Source organism: Hipposideros armiger, unplaced genomic scaffold (genome assembly GCF_001890085.2).
Source record: "Hipposideros armiger isolate ML-2016 unplaced genomic scaffold, ASM189008v1 scaffold_371, whole genome shotgun sequence".
Taxonomy (NCBI): Eukaryota; Metazoa; Chordata; class Mammalia; order Chiroptera; family Hipposideridae; genus Hipposideros; species Hipposideros armiger.
The window spans coordinates 1,399,250-1,414,453 of record NW_017731721.1 but is presented as its reverse complement, the minus strand read 5'-3'; the positions used below and the strand labels follow the sequence as shown (position 1 = coordinate 1,414,453).

Genomic DNA, 15,204 nt, shown 5'->3' with positions numbered 1-15,204 from the left:
TTTTTTATAAACAAATTTGACAGCCTATCCTCTTTTTTTTCTTTTGATTCAGAATTGATCTTTGTAGAAGAGATCAGCATTTATTCCCGCACCTATACTATATAGAAGCATAACTTTACCAAATAGTGTCTTAGAATATTGGTCCATATTTCCTAAACTTGGCTTAAAAGGTCATTACTGTGGTTTTACATAATTAAGTTTAGCTGAATTGTTTGTTGCTTCAGTGTCTTTTTTCTTGTTAGAGAAAAGGCTGAGAGTGTTCAGTGGGTTTGTCAGTTACAAACTAGAAGGTAAATAGAGAAATATGTTATTTGATACATTCAGGTTTATTTCAAAAAACATGTAGAATTAAGGTCATTTTATTCAGAAAGAAAAGATATTTAAAAATGAACATTACTTATTATTTTTTCTATGTCAGGGTCTTTTCTTTTTATCTTATTTATACATAAAGAGTATATGAAGTAAGTACTATTATTATATTGAGAAATCTAAGTTTTAGCAACTAACACACAGCTTTAAGTGATGGGGCCAACACTCCCACTTAGATGCATTTCTCTCTCATCCCAGCGCTCCATACCATTAGAGGGTTCTATGTTGCCTTCCAACTTGGGGATTAAAATAAACAAAAATAAAACTAACATTGTTTTCAGACAAGGCTTTAGTTGGAAGAACAAGAATTACATGTGGAAAACTAGTGTGTTCTTTTAGGGTTGCCTATCACTCACTCTGCATCACAGGACTTTTAGTGTGAAACAGAGGCCCAGGTTGCTTAGGTAAACACACTGTGTGTTCTGTTGTCAAGGCTGTTGGAAGCAGTACCTGAGGAACCATACATTCTACCCGATCAGTTATGCTCTGTCATTGTCAAGAGAGCTGCAAGTTGTACTTTCATCTACATTGTTCACTCTTCAAATTAGGAAATGATTGACTCATTTCTACTTTCACCTCACCTGGACAAAGATTGGAACTCCTTTAGTAATTATTGGGGCAAAAACCAAACAATCCAGGATAGGCACTAGGTGATGTCAATGGCATGGCTTTATGTATTCTTTGACTTGAAGGGATTTAGAAAAGAACTTAAGTATAGAGGCTTTATTCCCCTGAATTTAAAGTTCATTATACTTCTCCAAATTGTTAAAAGGCTTTAAAATAATAAGAATCATAACAGAAGCCAATACTAATATGTTATATTTAAAATGCTCTTAATATTATTGTAACATACCTAGTATTTTAAATATATTATCTCCTTCAATCCACATCAAACCTTATAAAGATAGGTATTGATCTCATTTTTCAGTTGAAGAAACTAAAACTGAAAAAGATAATATAATTTGTTCAAGGTAATAATTACGATTTCAACTAAAGTCTAGCTTGCCTTAAAGCCCTCGCTCTTTATATTATCCCATGCTGTGTCCCCAGCTATCTCCCCAACAACAAGTGGTCAGTGCGGCAGAGCTTGGGGAGAGAGGGCAGCCAAAAGAAACTTGGATGTAGGTAGAACCTAATTTGGATCTGAGTCTACAGAGATGCTGATTGTACCTCCCCTGGGATGTAACTCAGAAGAGTGGAACATTTCACTCCAAATGTGACTTTGGAACAGACTTAAGTTCAGGGAAAGGCCAATTGATGTTTGCACAGTAGGGTCAGTCATAAAATGATGGAACTGGAAGGGATCTTACCGATCATCTGGTCTAACCTTCTCATTTTACAGGAAACTACAACCCAAAGATATTGAATCATTTGACCAAGGTTACAGTTTTTGAGAGAGCTGGTAGGAGGAGTGTGGTCTGCTGCTCTAAGGCGCTCTGCTCTCTCACTTACACCACACCGCTGCCAGTGTTTGGATGCTGGAGAATCCTCTTCTGTGTCTAATATTCTGACTTTCTTTATTACATAGGTATTTCAGTATCTGTAGACAAGATGGAATCAACTCCATTTAATAGACGGCAATGGACTTCACTATCGTTGAGGGTAACGGCCAAAGAACTTTCTCTTGTCAACAAGAACAAGTCATCGGCTATTGTAGAAATATTCTCCAAGTAAGTGATGATTCTGGTCCAAAAGGACTATCTGTCTTGAGCCAACATTACCACCTGTCAGGGAAATCAGCAAGGGAAATATGTGGTGTAAAAGGGCTTTATTGAGCACCTTGTGGATTTTAAGGGCCAGAAAAGGCACTGTGGAGAAGGAGGAGGAGGATAATCAGGACACACGTTTTCTGTCTTTGAACTTTTAGTTGGAAAAAGAAAAAGTTACAGACACATTTTAATTTATGCATTTTAATTATGAAACATAATTATTAAGCCAAATGCCAGCAAGTCCAAAATGAATAGGAGTAAGAACTAGATACAGACTAAGAGAGAAAGTGACTGACCATCGTGGGTAAAAGCTCGTCAGGAAGGATTCCTCATTGAGATGAGTTTTTGAGGCAAGTTTTGATTTAGTTGAAGGGAATGTAAGGTGCACTGTCTACCTGCATTGTCCTGTATGGTGGCCATTACATATAGGCTATTTAAATATAAATTAATTAAAATTAAATAATATTTAAAATTCAATTCATCACCTACACTAGCCACATTTCAAGTGTCCACTAGCTACATGTAGCTAGCTATGGGTGGCTACCATATTGGACATCACAGAAACATTTCATCATTGCATAAAGTTCTGTCAAACATTGCAAACTACAGCCCACTGGCTGCATTTTAGTAAATAAAGGTTTACTGGAACACAACCATGTCCATTTGTGTATTGTCTACGGCTGCTTTCATGCTACAACAGCAGAGTTACTACAGAGACCATATGGCTCTCAAAGTCTAAAATATTTTCTATCTGTACCTTTAAGAAAAAGCTTGCTGACCCCTGCTCTGGACCATGAGTTCTTTGACATGCAAGGCCCCTTTCCTGCTTATTTTGTTTCCCCATGGTGTAGCCTGGTGATTGGAACATAGCAGACACTCAACAAATGTCAAAGGAATGGTATATGTAAATAGTATACCAGGATTGAAAATACATCGACTTCAGTCAAATAGAGATGCCATAGTAGGGAGGAGCTTAGGACAGGTTTACCTCACTAGAGTTTGTTAATTAATAGGAAGCTACAGTACATTTAAGAGAAGGAAGGTGGTAAAGATTTGAAGAAAGTAATTCTGGGAGCTATATCTAAGATATAGTTAAATACTAATAAGAGGTTTCTGTAATCTACAATGTCACCTTTTTTTCAAAAACAAATCCATCAAACACCTGTCTGTGAAGAACACTGCCCTTCTAAGCTGTTGACCTTTGTTATCGCTTAAGGTGGAGTGGAGGTGGAGTGAGAACTGCCTAGCCCTTTTACTTTCTACATTATGAATTTTATATTGCTATAATTGTATGTCAAACATGCATTCTTCTTATAAAAAAAAAAGAAAGAAAATCAATAGAGATTTCAGAAAAAAAGGGATCGAGATCTGGAAAGCTATTAAGGCATAATCCCTGGCCTAAAGGAATTTAACAGTATAGCTTACATAGTACAGGAAGTCCCCAAACTTCCTTCATCTTAAAAATCACATGGGGTACCTGTTACTAATATGGCGTTCCAGTTACCTATGCTGCATGAAAAGCAGTCTCCAAAATTTAGTGGCTTAAAATAATGACAACACTCACTGCTAGTAAATCTGCAGTTTGCACAGGGCTTGCCTCTACTCCCTTCAGCATCAGTCACTGTAGCTCAAAGACTGGGAGCCATAGTTATCTAAAGGCTCAGTCACCTCACAAGTGAGGCGGTTGATGCTGGCAGTCATCTGGGCTCTCAGCTGGGGCCCTGGTCTGAACACCTACACATGGCTTTTCCATGTGGCTGCTTGGCTTGATTGGCTGCGTTCCAAGGGCAAGTGTCCAGACACAGAGCGGGGGGAGGGAACAAAGGAGGAAGGGAGTCAGGTCAGAGGATATGTTGCCTTTTATGACCTAGCCCTCAGAAGTTACGCACTTTTGCCACATTCTCTTTATTAGAAGCAAGTCACTAAGGCTGGCTCATATTCGGAGGGAGGGGAATTTGACTCTACTTTTTTTAGTTTAGTTTTGTTTTGTTTTTTAAAGAAATTTTCTTGGGGAACAGTGTGTTTTTCCAGGACCCATCAAGCTCCAAGTCAAATAGTTGTCTTCAATCTAGTTGTGGAGGGCACAGCTCTGTGGCGCATGTGGGAATTGAACCGGCAACCTTGGTGTTATAAGCACTGCGCTCTAACCACCTGAGCTAACGGGCCGCCCTGACTCTACTTTTTGATGAGAGGAGTGTCAAAGATTTTCTTGGACATATTTTAATACCATCCTATATGGCTTCCCAGCTCCCCACCCCTGAAGATTCTGATTCAATGTGTCTGGAATGGGGCCCAAGAATTTTTATTTGAACAAGTATCCCAGGTGATTTTTACCTTCAGGGAAATGTAGGAAGTACTGGTAATAGAACAGATGGACTTGTGAATTCAAAGCAGTGAACTTGAACATACAGCAGAATGATAGGGTCAAGCAAAGGATTGTAGAAGCTGAACATGAATAAAGGGAATAGGAGAGCAAGCAGTCTGGCATGGAGAAATACAAAAGGGAGAAAGGACGGGTACAGTTCAGTTAGGGCCAGGTGAAGGAAGGCCTTGAATGCCATGCTAAGTTTAGGATTTAGTTAAATGAACAGTGGAAACAAGTGAAGGTTTTTGTGCAAGGAGAATCACATGATCAGACTTGCATTTTAGAAAGATGCATCTGGCAACAGTGTAAAAAGTATACTGGAAAAGTGAGCAATCGACAGCACGAAGACAAGTCATGAGGTTCTCTTGAGAACCCAAGTGAAAGTGAAAGCTATTGAGGGGCAGCAGGAATGAAAAGGAAAGGAAGGATTTGAGACAGTGTTGATATGTGATTAATGGGACTTGGAAACTCCCTGTTCTGCAGAGCAACTTCTCCACATTCTTACCCTTTTCACACTCCCTACCCCCACCTCTCTTCATCTGAACTTGGCTTTCCCTTGACACGCATGCTGTCTCTGAGTAGTGGTTGCCTGCTGTTTTCTGCATGTGCTTCCCTGAACTATTCTGGGGCCAGGAGTGAGAGATGCTACTCCCCTACACTCCACCGCTGTTTCCCATTCCTTGTTTTTTGAGCCTTGTTCTGAAGTTCTAAACCTGTGCTTTGAGGCTCACGTCTCACTATACTCTTCTTATCCTCCTTTTCTTTGCAGTGGGGTACCAGCCTCCAGACCACGCTCCTTGCCTTCAGTGAGGACACTGGCTTCTAGTTCCATTCCCTTTTCAATGTTTCTCAGTGGGGGTGCTATTGGCATTTTAGATGAGGCAGATGTTCCTTGTGCAGGATGTTCATCATCTTGCCTTCCTCCAAATGCTAGTAGCACCCGTGACACTGTGACAGCCAAAAAAGAAGAAAGGTGTGGAGGAGAAACCCCAATAAGATTCCCACACTTTTCCAAATGTCCCCTGGGGCTGGTAGTGCCCCCAGTGAAGAATCACTGGTCTACGTAAATGACCTATCTAATACTCTGGACTCATAACTTCCTGATCTTCCCTATTTCTTCCACCTGCACATTGTCTCCCATGCCCCTGCATCCAGCCCCAACCTTATCATCACCCAGAATCCATCTCTGAAATGTGCGTGTGGAAAACCTACTCTCTGATGAGATCCTTCTGTGCTTCCACTTGTTCCACTCTCTTATTCCCACTGACCCAGGCCATGGATGTCAGCTCCCTTCCCGGCTTCCCTTCCTTCCCTGCCTAACTTGGTCAGTCACGTCAGAAACTCTCACCCGTTCCTCAGTTCCCTTCTCCCTCCTTTTTTCTGTCATTATCCAGCCCAGCCAATTCTCAAGATAAAGGATTTGAGTGTTGTAGTAGCATTGATGAGAGTTAGGAAAATGGAAAAAGCTGTTCATCTTAGGGGCCTTAATCATTTTTTTTTTAAGATTTTTATTGGGTAATTGGGGGAGGGGAACAGTGCTGGGGAATCCAGGGAAGGGGAACAGACAAGTTGCTGTCCTTTTCTTCTTCAGTCTAATTGTGGAGGACGTTGCTTCACTGGCCCATGTTGGTATTATCATTGCGCTCTTTCCGGGTGAGGCAGATTGGTCGCCGGCCTCTGGATGGCCGCTCATGGCGGCTCTTGGCGGCTCTTGGCAGCTCACACCGGCTGCCGGCTGCTCACGCTGGCTGCCGGCCACACACAGTAGCTTATGGCAGCCCACTGCAGCAGGGGCTGCAGCCTACACCATCGCCGGGGACTCCCGGCAGCCCAGCTCCAGGTCAAGCTGTTGTTCACCATCTTAGCTGTAGAGGGCACAGCGTCACTGGCCCTCATGTGGGATTTGTACCAGGGCCCTGTTGCTCAGAGCTGGCGTCCCAAACCAGCTCTTAATCAATGCGCCACTCGGCCGGCCCCTTAATCATTTTTCAGAAAGAACTTGCAAAGGGATCTTAAGAGATCACCTTCTCATAGCAGTAGTAGGTTGTCTTTTCTCCATGAAGGTTATAAGGGCAAACGGCAATTATGCAATACTGTAAATCCTGAACTCATGAATCAGACTCAATGTGCCAGACACTATGGTAGACTATTGATAGAAATAAATACTACTTCTAATCCTAACAAAAGCTATATGAGGGAGGGACATTATCCCTGTTTTATAGCTGAGAAAACTGAGGCATTGCGAGTAACCTGCCCATGTTAATATTTTTAATTGTTTTGTCTAGTATTTTTCTTCTGGTGCATATATCCTAACACATTGAACTGGTTTGGAGGGATGACTAGAATTGTATTTGACGGGTCAGGAAGATGGTGGCAACATTGCTGAGGAAGGGGAACAATAGGAGCTAAGGCACAGAAGTAGGACAGGATATGATAAAGTGCACTTAAGACGATGAAAATAAGAATCAATCTGATTTCTTCTCCAGGCTTCATACTCAGTGGGGACATACTGCTGATGTTGCTTAAGGCTTTTAGGGTTCACTTACTGTGGGTTCCCAAAGCAGATTGCAGGACTGTGTTCCACAAGACATACGAGGGATATCTACATCTAATACCTAGTGACATGATTTTCTCTTCTTTTGAAATACTCTGTTATGGGGTTTGGAATTAGTCAATCCTATACAAGCCCAATTAAGAGACTATAAGAACCCTTAGAAGGTGTCTGGTCAGAGGCTAATATAAAATTTAGAGGAAACTTAATCTGGCTGACATTTGTAGAATTAGCTGGGCTTTACTTTCTAATTGTTAACAATACATTTTACATTTATATGTGCATGAGAATAATTTCTCTAGCATCAGAACTTGTGTCTCATGACTACCTTATAGCTCCCAACTTTTCTTTTACTAAGCTTCTCTGTTGTATAAATCATTAAATTTGAGGAAAGGAAGGACCTATCGATGGGTCAATTTGAACAGCCAGCTTTGGTTTCACTCACCATTGACTTTAACATAACATAATCCTTTGCTTGATTAAAATTTGACTCTTTTGGTGGAATTTGGCTCCTTTGCAGAAGCTTTCTCTTTGACTCATATATTTTTGGAATTAAAGGGAACCCAGTTCAGTGGTTTTCAAACTATCTTAATTGAGTTTTTCAGAGAAAACTCAGGGGATAGTTCTGGGAACATGGGAAGATCTAAAGCCTGAGCCTGGGCCCTTTCACCCCAGTCCTCGGGCTTTGATGCCTTTTATTAGTGAGATTCTAAATAAGATATCATTTGAAAAGAGGATTCTGCAGGGAAAAGAGTTTAAAAACTACTGATCTGGCTAACCTTTGTCCCATTCCTCTGACAGATAATGAACTTAAGGTCCAGCAATTATAACTGAAGATCACACCCCAAGATAGTGGCAGAACACAACACCCACTCCCTTCCCCCATCCATAGTGCCTTCGGCCATGTCACAGCTCTTCCCACTCTTGTTATAACTTTACCCACTCCATAGTCCCAAGAAAGAACAGAGTTTATATTTAGTTTTCTGTGACTATTCTTCCTTCATTAAGAAAAAAAATTGACGCTCAGATCTCCCTGGTTAACTCCTTTGCTTCTCTGTAACATTTTACTGGTGAAATTGTTCCAGAAGAAAATACATTGCCTAAAACTGGGGAGTTTCCATTTTCCCTGTTTTGGCTCAGTGTTCCCCTTACACTATTTGAGGGCACACAAGCAAGCGTCATGGCCCAGGCACTCTGTTTTCCGACTTTACAAAAGTTTGAGACACTGTTATTACTCCCCAGATAATTTCAGCATCCTCCATCAGCTGCCTGCCTCACAGCTGAGCATTAATAAGCAGTTGCAAGATTAAATTCTGTATGTGAAGAAGAGCAGACTGAAGGACCAAAAAATCTGGGACGGGAAGAGGGATGCGATTTTAATTATAGATATCTCATTGCAAATATTTTTTGCCCTCACATTTGGATCCTCAAAATGCCTTTCCCCCTTCCCCAAATGACCTTCACATTTTGTGTCAGAATAATGCTAGTTGCTCTAAGCACCTTTGAGGAAGGTCTGAAGGCAGAATCCTGTTCTAACACTGAATTCAGGAGTATTGCACCTTAGCGTCTCTTAGCATTTTGAGGGTACAAAATGTAAAAGTACCAAGGACCCGACTTAGAAGAAAGCAGTGATGTACAACCTGTCTCCCTGTGTACCTACTAATATTTAGCAAGTACTTCATTATAAATAAGGGGTGAGGGTATTTGAGTGGGAGTTTCAAGACACAGTTCAAGCCAGCCATCGGTTTATACTCCAGTGTCTTACAGATGCCTCAGTGCTAAAAGGGCAGGACTGAAGATGAAAACTAATTTGATCTTCTTTCTTTGAATCTGTGTTTCTGTTACAGCAGTAAAGGAAACTCCTGAGCTTATTTACCCAACTAACCACAGTGTAAATATCTTGCCTTGGAGAATAATTGACTAAGAATAAACCTGTCTGCTGATTGGCCGCGGCTTTCATATATTGTATTATTGTTGTAATACTCGTATACTGTAGATGATTAACCTAGGGGTGTGAAAACACGGGTTAAAGGCCAGTTCTAAGTTCCTTTCTAGCTATAATCCACTGTGTTTCTGCATTTCCATTTTTAAGAACTCTCTCAAACAGATATATTACATACATACATACAAAAATTATATACATACAAAAAAATACATACACATATACACAAGGACGTTCACCAAAGCACTATTTGTAATGGTGGAAAACTAGAAACAATCCAAATGCCCATTAAAAAGGAGTATGGGCGAATGAATTATATTTGTAATGGAAAAGGCTTGTCAGGGTTACCAAAGCCTTCTGTGTTGCTAAATCCAAGAGATGTTTGTTCGCCTTTATCTTACATGACCTCTCACCATTTCTTCCTTCCCACATTTTTTCTTCTCTTGACTTCTCTGGCAGCCTCCTGGTTTGCCTCCTACTTCTCTGTCTGTTCTTTGTCATTCTCTCTTATCACCGCTTTTCCCTCTTCTGACGGCCAAATGTTCAAGTCCCCAAGACTGAGTTCAGTTCTGGGCCTTTTCTCGCACTACGCACGCCTCTTTGTAGATGATATGTACTCCCATGCTTTCATACCATCCCTGGACAGACAGGTCATAAATTTACAGTATTGCCTCAGATCGCTTTTCTGAGCTCTAGACACATGTATCTAATCACTGCCACCACCGACTGGATGTTTTAGTTAACAACACTAACACTGAACTCTTCATCTTCCCCATCACAAATTTGCGCCTCCTTCAGAATTCCCCATTCCGGTAAATGTTACTTCCATTAACTCAGTTGCCAGAAACCTGGGAACCATTCTGGACTTCTTCCCCATCACCTCATTACCAATCCTGTTGATTCTACCTCAAATCTATTCACTTTTCTTTGTCTCCCGTGCCACCACCTTGGACCACGCCAACATCATTTCTCACTAATGCCACCTCCATTCTCGGCCCCTTCCAGTCCATTCTCCACACAGCATCCAAAGCGCTCTTTTAAAAACATGATTCGGGTCAATGACCATTCATTGTACCTAAGATTAAGTTCAAAATCCTTAGCCTGGCCTACAAAGCCCCTGCCTCCCAGCATAATCTCCTGCCCTCTCCCTTTCTTGGTGTACATCGGCAGCACTGGAGTTGTGTACCTTATAAACAGGAGACCCTTTCTTGCCTTGGGGACTTGGCATGTGCTGTTTTTTTGTGCCTGGAATGTTTTTCTGCCTCGTTTTGCCTGGCTTACTCCTGGTCAAACTTCAGATCTCAGCCTAAAGGTAATTTCCTCAAGTGAGGCTTTCCTTCACACACACACACACACACACACACACACACTCTCACTCACTCACTCACTCACTCACTCACTCACTCACTCACTCACACACTCCACCCCCTGCCTTCTCAGTTTGGTTCCTTTGTTAGGTTATTTGATAATACTTTGTTCTTTTTCTTTGAAGAATCTCTCACTATATATGTGTGTGTGTGTGTGTGGATGTGTATATGCATATATATATGTAAATATACATGTATTATATATGTATTTGTGTGCTTATGTGTTTAATGTTTAAATTGTAAGCTGTCTGAGAGCAGGAACTATGTCTCTTTTGGTTATTTCTTTCATTACTTTTTCTCTAGTGCTTAGAACATATTCCTTGAATGAAAACTTCAGTTGTTCTTAAATGGAGAAAGATGCAGAATAGTATGCACAATAGTATCCCGTATTTGTTATTTTAAAATTTTGGGGGGCCGGCCTAGTAGCTCAGTTGGTTAAGAGCTCGCTCAAGAGTGCTAGCACTGAGCAACAGGGTCGCCAGTTTGGTTCCCAGCCCGAGCTGAGCTGCCGCTGATCTGCCAACAAATGGCAGGATGGCTCAGCTAAAAAGAAAAATGAAAAAAGAAAAAAATTAAATTAATAAATAAATAAAAATAAAAATTTTGTATATTTTGGATATTAACCCTTATCAGGTACATGATTTGCAAATATTTTCTTCCGCTGTATGTGTTGTCTTTTCACTCTGTTGATGGTGTCCTTTGATGCACAGATGTTGTTGAAATCTAATTTATCTGTATTTTCTTCTGTTGCCTATGCTTTTGGTGTCATTTCAAGAAGTTGTTGCTAAATCCAATGTCCCAAAGCTGTGTCCCTGTTTTCTTCTAAGAGTTTTATAGTTTCAGCTCTTATACTTGGGTCTTTAATCCATTTTTATTTAATTTTTGTGTAAGGTAAGGGTCCATCTTCATTTTTTGCACGTGGATATATAGTTTTCCCAACATCATTTATTGAAAAGACTGACTTTATTAGATGGTCTTGGCACCCTTGTCAAAATCCTTTGATCATGTGTGTGAGGGTTTATTTCTGGGCTTTCTATTCCATTCCATAGATGTATATGTCTGTCTTTATGCCAATACTACACTGTTTTTCTTTTTAAATTGTGGTAAAATATACATCGTATATAATTTACCATTTCAACCATTTTTAAGTATACAGTTCAGTGGCATTAAAAATCCTTAGATTGTTGTGCAACCATCACCACCATCCTTTTGTTCTTTTTATTTGCTGCATAATATTCCATTACATGAATACATTATAATTTATTTGCCAGTCCTCTGCAAATGGACACTCAGGTTGTCTTTAGTCTTTTGTTATTACAATTAATGCTGTGACAAATAATCTAATGTAAATTAGATTTTGCTTGTGTGAATATATCAATAGAATAAATTCTGGAAACAGAATTGGTGAATCATAACATTTGTGCTTTTGTACTTTTGTAAAATTGGCAAAATACCTTTCATAGAGCTGTTATTAATTTACCTTCATTATATTAGCTTTTTTTAAAAAAAATTTTCCTATTTGATAGGTAGAAAACATTCTTAGTGTTTGAATTTTCATTTTGAGGTTGAACATCTTTTTTGTTTGTTTAAGAGCCATTTGATATGCTGTGAACTGTGCATTTATATCCATGCCCATTTTTTTTTATTTGTCATTTTCTTATTGATTTTTAAGAGTTCTTTGTATTTTAGGAAAATTAGCCTTTTGGCTGTAATATAAGTTGCAAATATCTTTCCAGCTGTTTACATATTGCATTTCTGATCCCATTTTCTCCCATCACCTACTTATGGTCAATGAAATTCCAGAAAATTTTGGAAGATTTTTTTTTTTTACCTTACTCTACTAGAAAGCTCTGCTCAGTTGCAGGGTAATATCCAACCTGGTGAATGAGACACTTATTAACATCTGATTGTTAAAATTTAAACAGTGATTAAGAATGGAAGAACCTTAGAAATCCTCTCACATAATCACTTAATTTTGTAGATGAGGCCAGTAAATGAAGTGATATAACTCAGGTTACATAGCAGGTAAACAGTGGTGCCAGAACCACGATTTTTCTCTGGCTTCCATTTTAGATGAGGTTATTCTATTTAACACACACACTAGGAAAGTTCTGAGCTTCTGAAGGTATTTATGAATATAAAGTTGGTTTTGGTAGAGAAATGGGCCCTTTCCCATTCTGCTCTCTTTCTTTTTCTCTCATTTCCTTTTCCTTGCCCAAATGTCTTGTGAATTCTGAAATTCTACCTTAAGACAGAAAACAGGTGGCCCTTTAAATGTGCCCTTTTCTAGGGTCAGATTGGTGCTAATCGAATTCTAGGTGTGCAGGACCAAGGAGAGGCACATAGTGGGGATTCTCCAGGTGATGGTACCATCTCTAATGCTTGACTCAGGGGCCCTGAGGAAGCTGGGGTAAGGTTGTTCTGGGCAGTCTTGGAGATTTGCTGCAGCCTGGACCTATCAGGCCTCCTTTGTCTCCAAATGAAGAAAACTTGATCCTCCCTGAAAAGCCCTGGGACTTTACTTGTTTCTCAGGGATCTCCTGATCCAAGTAATAAAAAGGATAAAATTAAATGATAAAAGAAATAAGAAAATTAAAATAATACAAATTATATATGCTGCTTATCAAATATAAGATGCCGTCAACTGTAGGCTGTACCACTATTTTATGCATCACTAAGAAAAAATACTGCTAATTAAAAGGACCAATGCTTGCTTAGCACATAAACTTTTCTCACATAGCACTCTTATCCGTACATAAAAAAAGTAAAATACATTTTCTTTCAATGCCAAATCATAGTGTAATCTCTTTAAAGATATTTTAATTGGCATTTAAAACATGTGTAGTGCCACCAAATACATTTAACTGAGCTAAAGTGACAAACAACAACTTAGACTAAATTCACACATGTACAGGCAGTCTGACTACCTCTTAATCATTTATTTGGCTGACAAAAATTGAAGATTTCAGAAGAATTAGCATGGGGGAAATATGCATCCTAGAATTAATGCAGTGCTATATTCTTTGACTAATCCCAAAGCATTTTTACACACATGATCTCATTCAATCTTCCCAGCAACCCTGAAAGTAGCTATATAAAGCCATTTTCTAGATAAGGAAACTGAGGCTGAGAGAGGTTAAGTTATTGGCCAGACATCATAGTCAATAAGTGATGAAACTGGGACATAGACCCCAAGACTTTCTGCTCTACCCAGTTGTTTGCCAGCATTTGACCTCATACATCTTTTTGTTGTATCAGAGCAGATGACTGGAACTAGGGCTGGTCTGATTCACTGCTTCTTCAGATAGAGTTGATTAAAGACAATTGCTGGCAGAACTAGGTATGCAGAAGTGGTTTTCTTAAAGATTGAAAGAGTAAAAATATAAGTTTAATTTGAGGACATTCTCTCCCCCCTCTCCCTTCTCTGAAGGTACCAGAAAGCGGCTGAAGAAGCAAGCACGGAGAAGAGGAGAAATGTAAGTATTTGGAAGCCCCGGGGCGTGTGGAGCTTCAGGAGCGGAACCTGTGTGGCCCAGCCACCTGCAGCCTCTGTGGGGACTCAGGCTCCATGTCAGCCGAGCAGGGCATTTGTGCCAGCAGGTCTGATGTATGAGCCATTTGCTCAGGAGAACTTGCCTTAGGGGCATTGAATCTTCTTTATTCACTGAGGTTCTTCTTTTGAACCACTTTTTCTTTCCTGAGTAGAGTGAGGGACAGAAGGCTAAGTGCTTTGCCTGAGGTTAGTAAAATGGCTTACAACTTCTACTCAAATTAGGACACAGGGCTTCCTAGGCTGCCATCCATTTTTTCCAAATCAAACAACCAGAATTTCTGTATCTCTGCATTTAAATGGTAGCAGCTGTGCAGCTGTTGCCATCCTCTGGGTTCTTTGTTTAAAACAAACTTCTTGACCCAGTCTAGTTAGCAAGTTTCTTAGCAGCAGGACCCATCAAAGGCTAAAACCTCAGAACAAGCTCTCTGCTTGTACCCATTCTCTACTCTCCCTGCCAGCTAACTTCCAGTTGGGCTGGATGGTGTATTTTTTTTTAAAATCTTACTTGACTTAATCTCATGAGGAAAAAAACCTCACATGTTTGGGCAAGAATTCTTTAATTTCACTGGTATTACAAAAACATCCTCCTGGCAATTTTCAGTACCTAACCTATTTAAATTAGTATGTTAAATGCCCTGTCAATTTGTTCTCTCTAAGGGGGTAATGCTGACTGGGTCCTTAGTTTAATTTTTCTGTAATTAAAAAATGGACCCCCTTGGGTACATTGTAAGAAAAAGCTACCATCATTTCACTCAACTGCTGGTTTCTTCCTTCTCTCTTGCCTGTTATTTTTCCCTCTTCCTCCTTTCTACTTTCCTTTCACTCATTCATTTAGCAAATATTCACAGAGCACCTACTAAGTGCCAAGCACTATTTTGGGCATTAATGCAGACTACATCTCTACCACCATGATGTTTACATTCTAGTGGGAGAGATGGACAATACAGATATTGTTTCAGGTAATGATTTGAGCTATGAAGCACATCAGATAAGAGAGATACTGTAGAGTGGTCAAGAAGACATTTGAGCAGAGATCTGAGGACATGAGCCAGGCAAAAATCAGAGCACATGCAAATGTCCTGAGGTAGAAACATTCTTAGTATGTTTGAGGAACAGAAATAGCGAGGTCATATAGGACCATTGTGAGGATCAAGACTTTAACTCTGATCAATGACCTTTGGAAGGTTCGTATGCAAAGGAGTGTGATATGATATGACTTAAATTTTTAAAAGAGGAGAAAGAGACCAGAGCTACGATGGCAGAAGCATGGAGACCAATTACGAGACAATTGCAGTGATTTAGGCAAGAGATGATAATGGATTGGACTGGAGTAGTAGCCACAGGGTTG

At 39.9% G+C, this 15,204-nt stretch overlaps 1 protein-coding gene across 2 annotated transcripts in view; it reads left to right on the top strand.

The window, feature by feature from the left end:
- LIMA1 (LIM domain and actin binding 1) overlaps window positions 1-15,204 on the top strand; it is an 89,280-nt gene that overhangs the window by 26,920 nt on the left and 47,156 nt on the right. For both annotated transcript variants that reach the window (XM_019662281.1, XM_019662280.1), the window contains exons 2-3: window positions 1,898-2,039; window positions 13,734-13,779. In XM_019662281.1, the coding sequence (XP_019517826.1) occupies window positions 1,921-2,039; window positions 13,734-13,779 (165 nt within the window). In that variant the 5' untranslated portion in view covers window positions 1,898-1,920. The remainder of the gene's footprint in view (window positions 1-1,897; window positions 2,040-13,733; window positions 13,780-15,204) is intronic.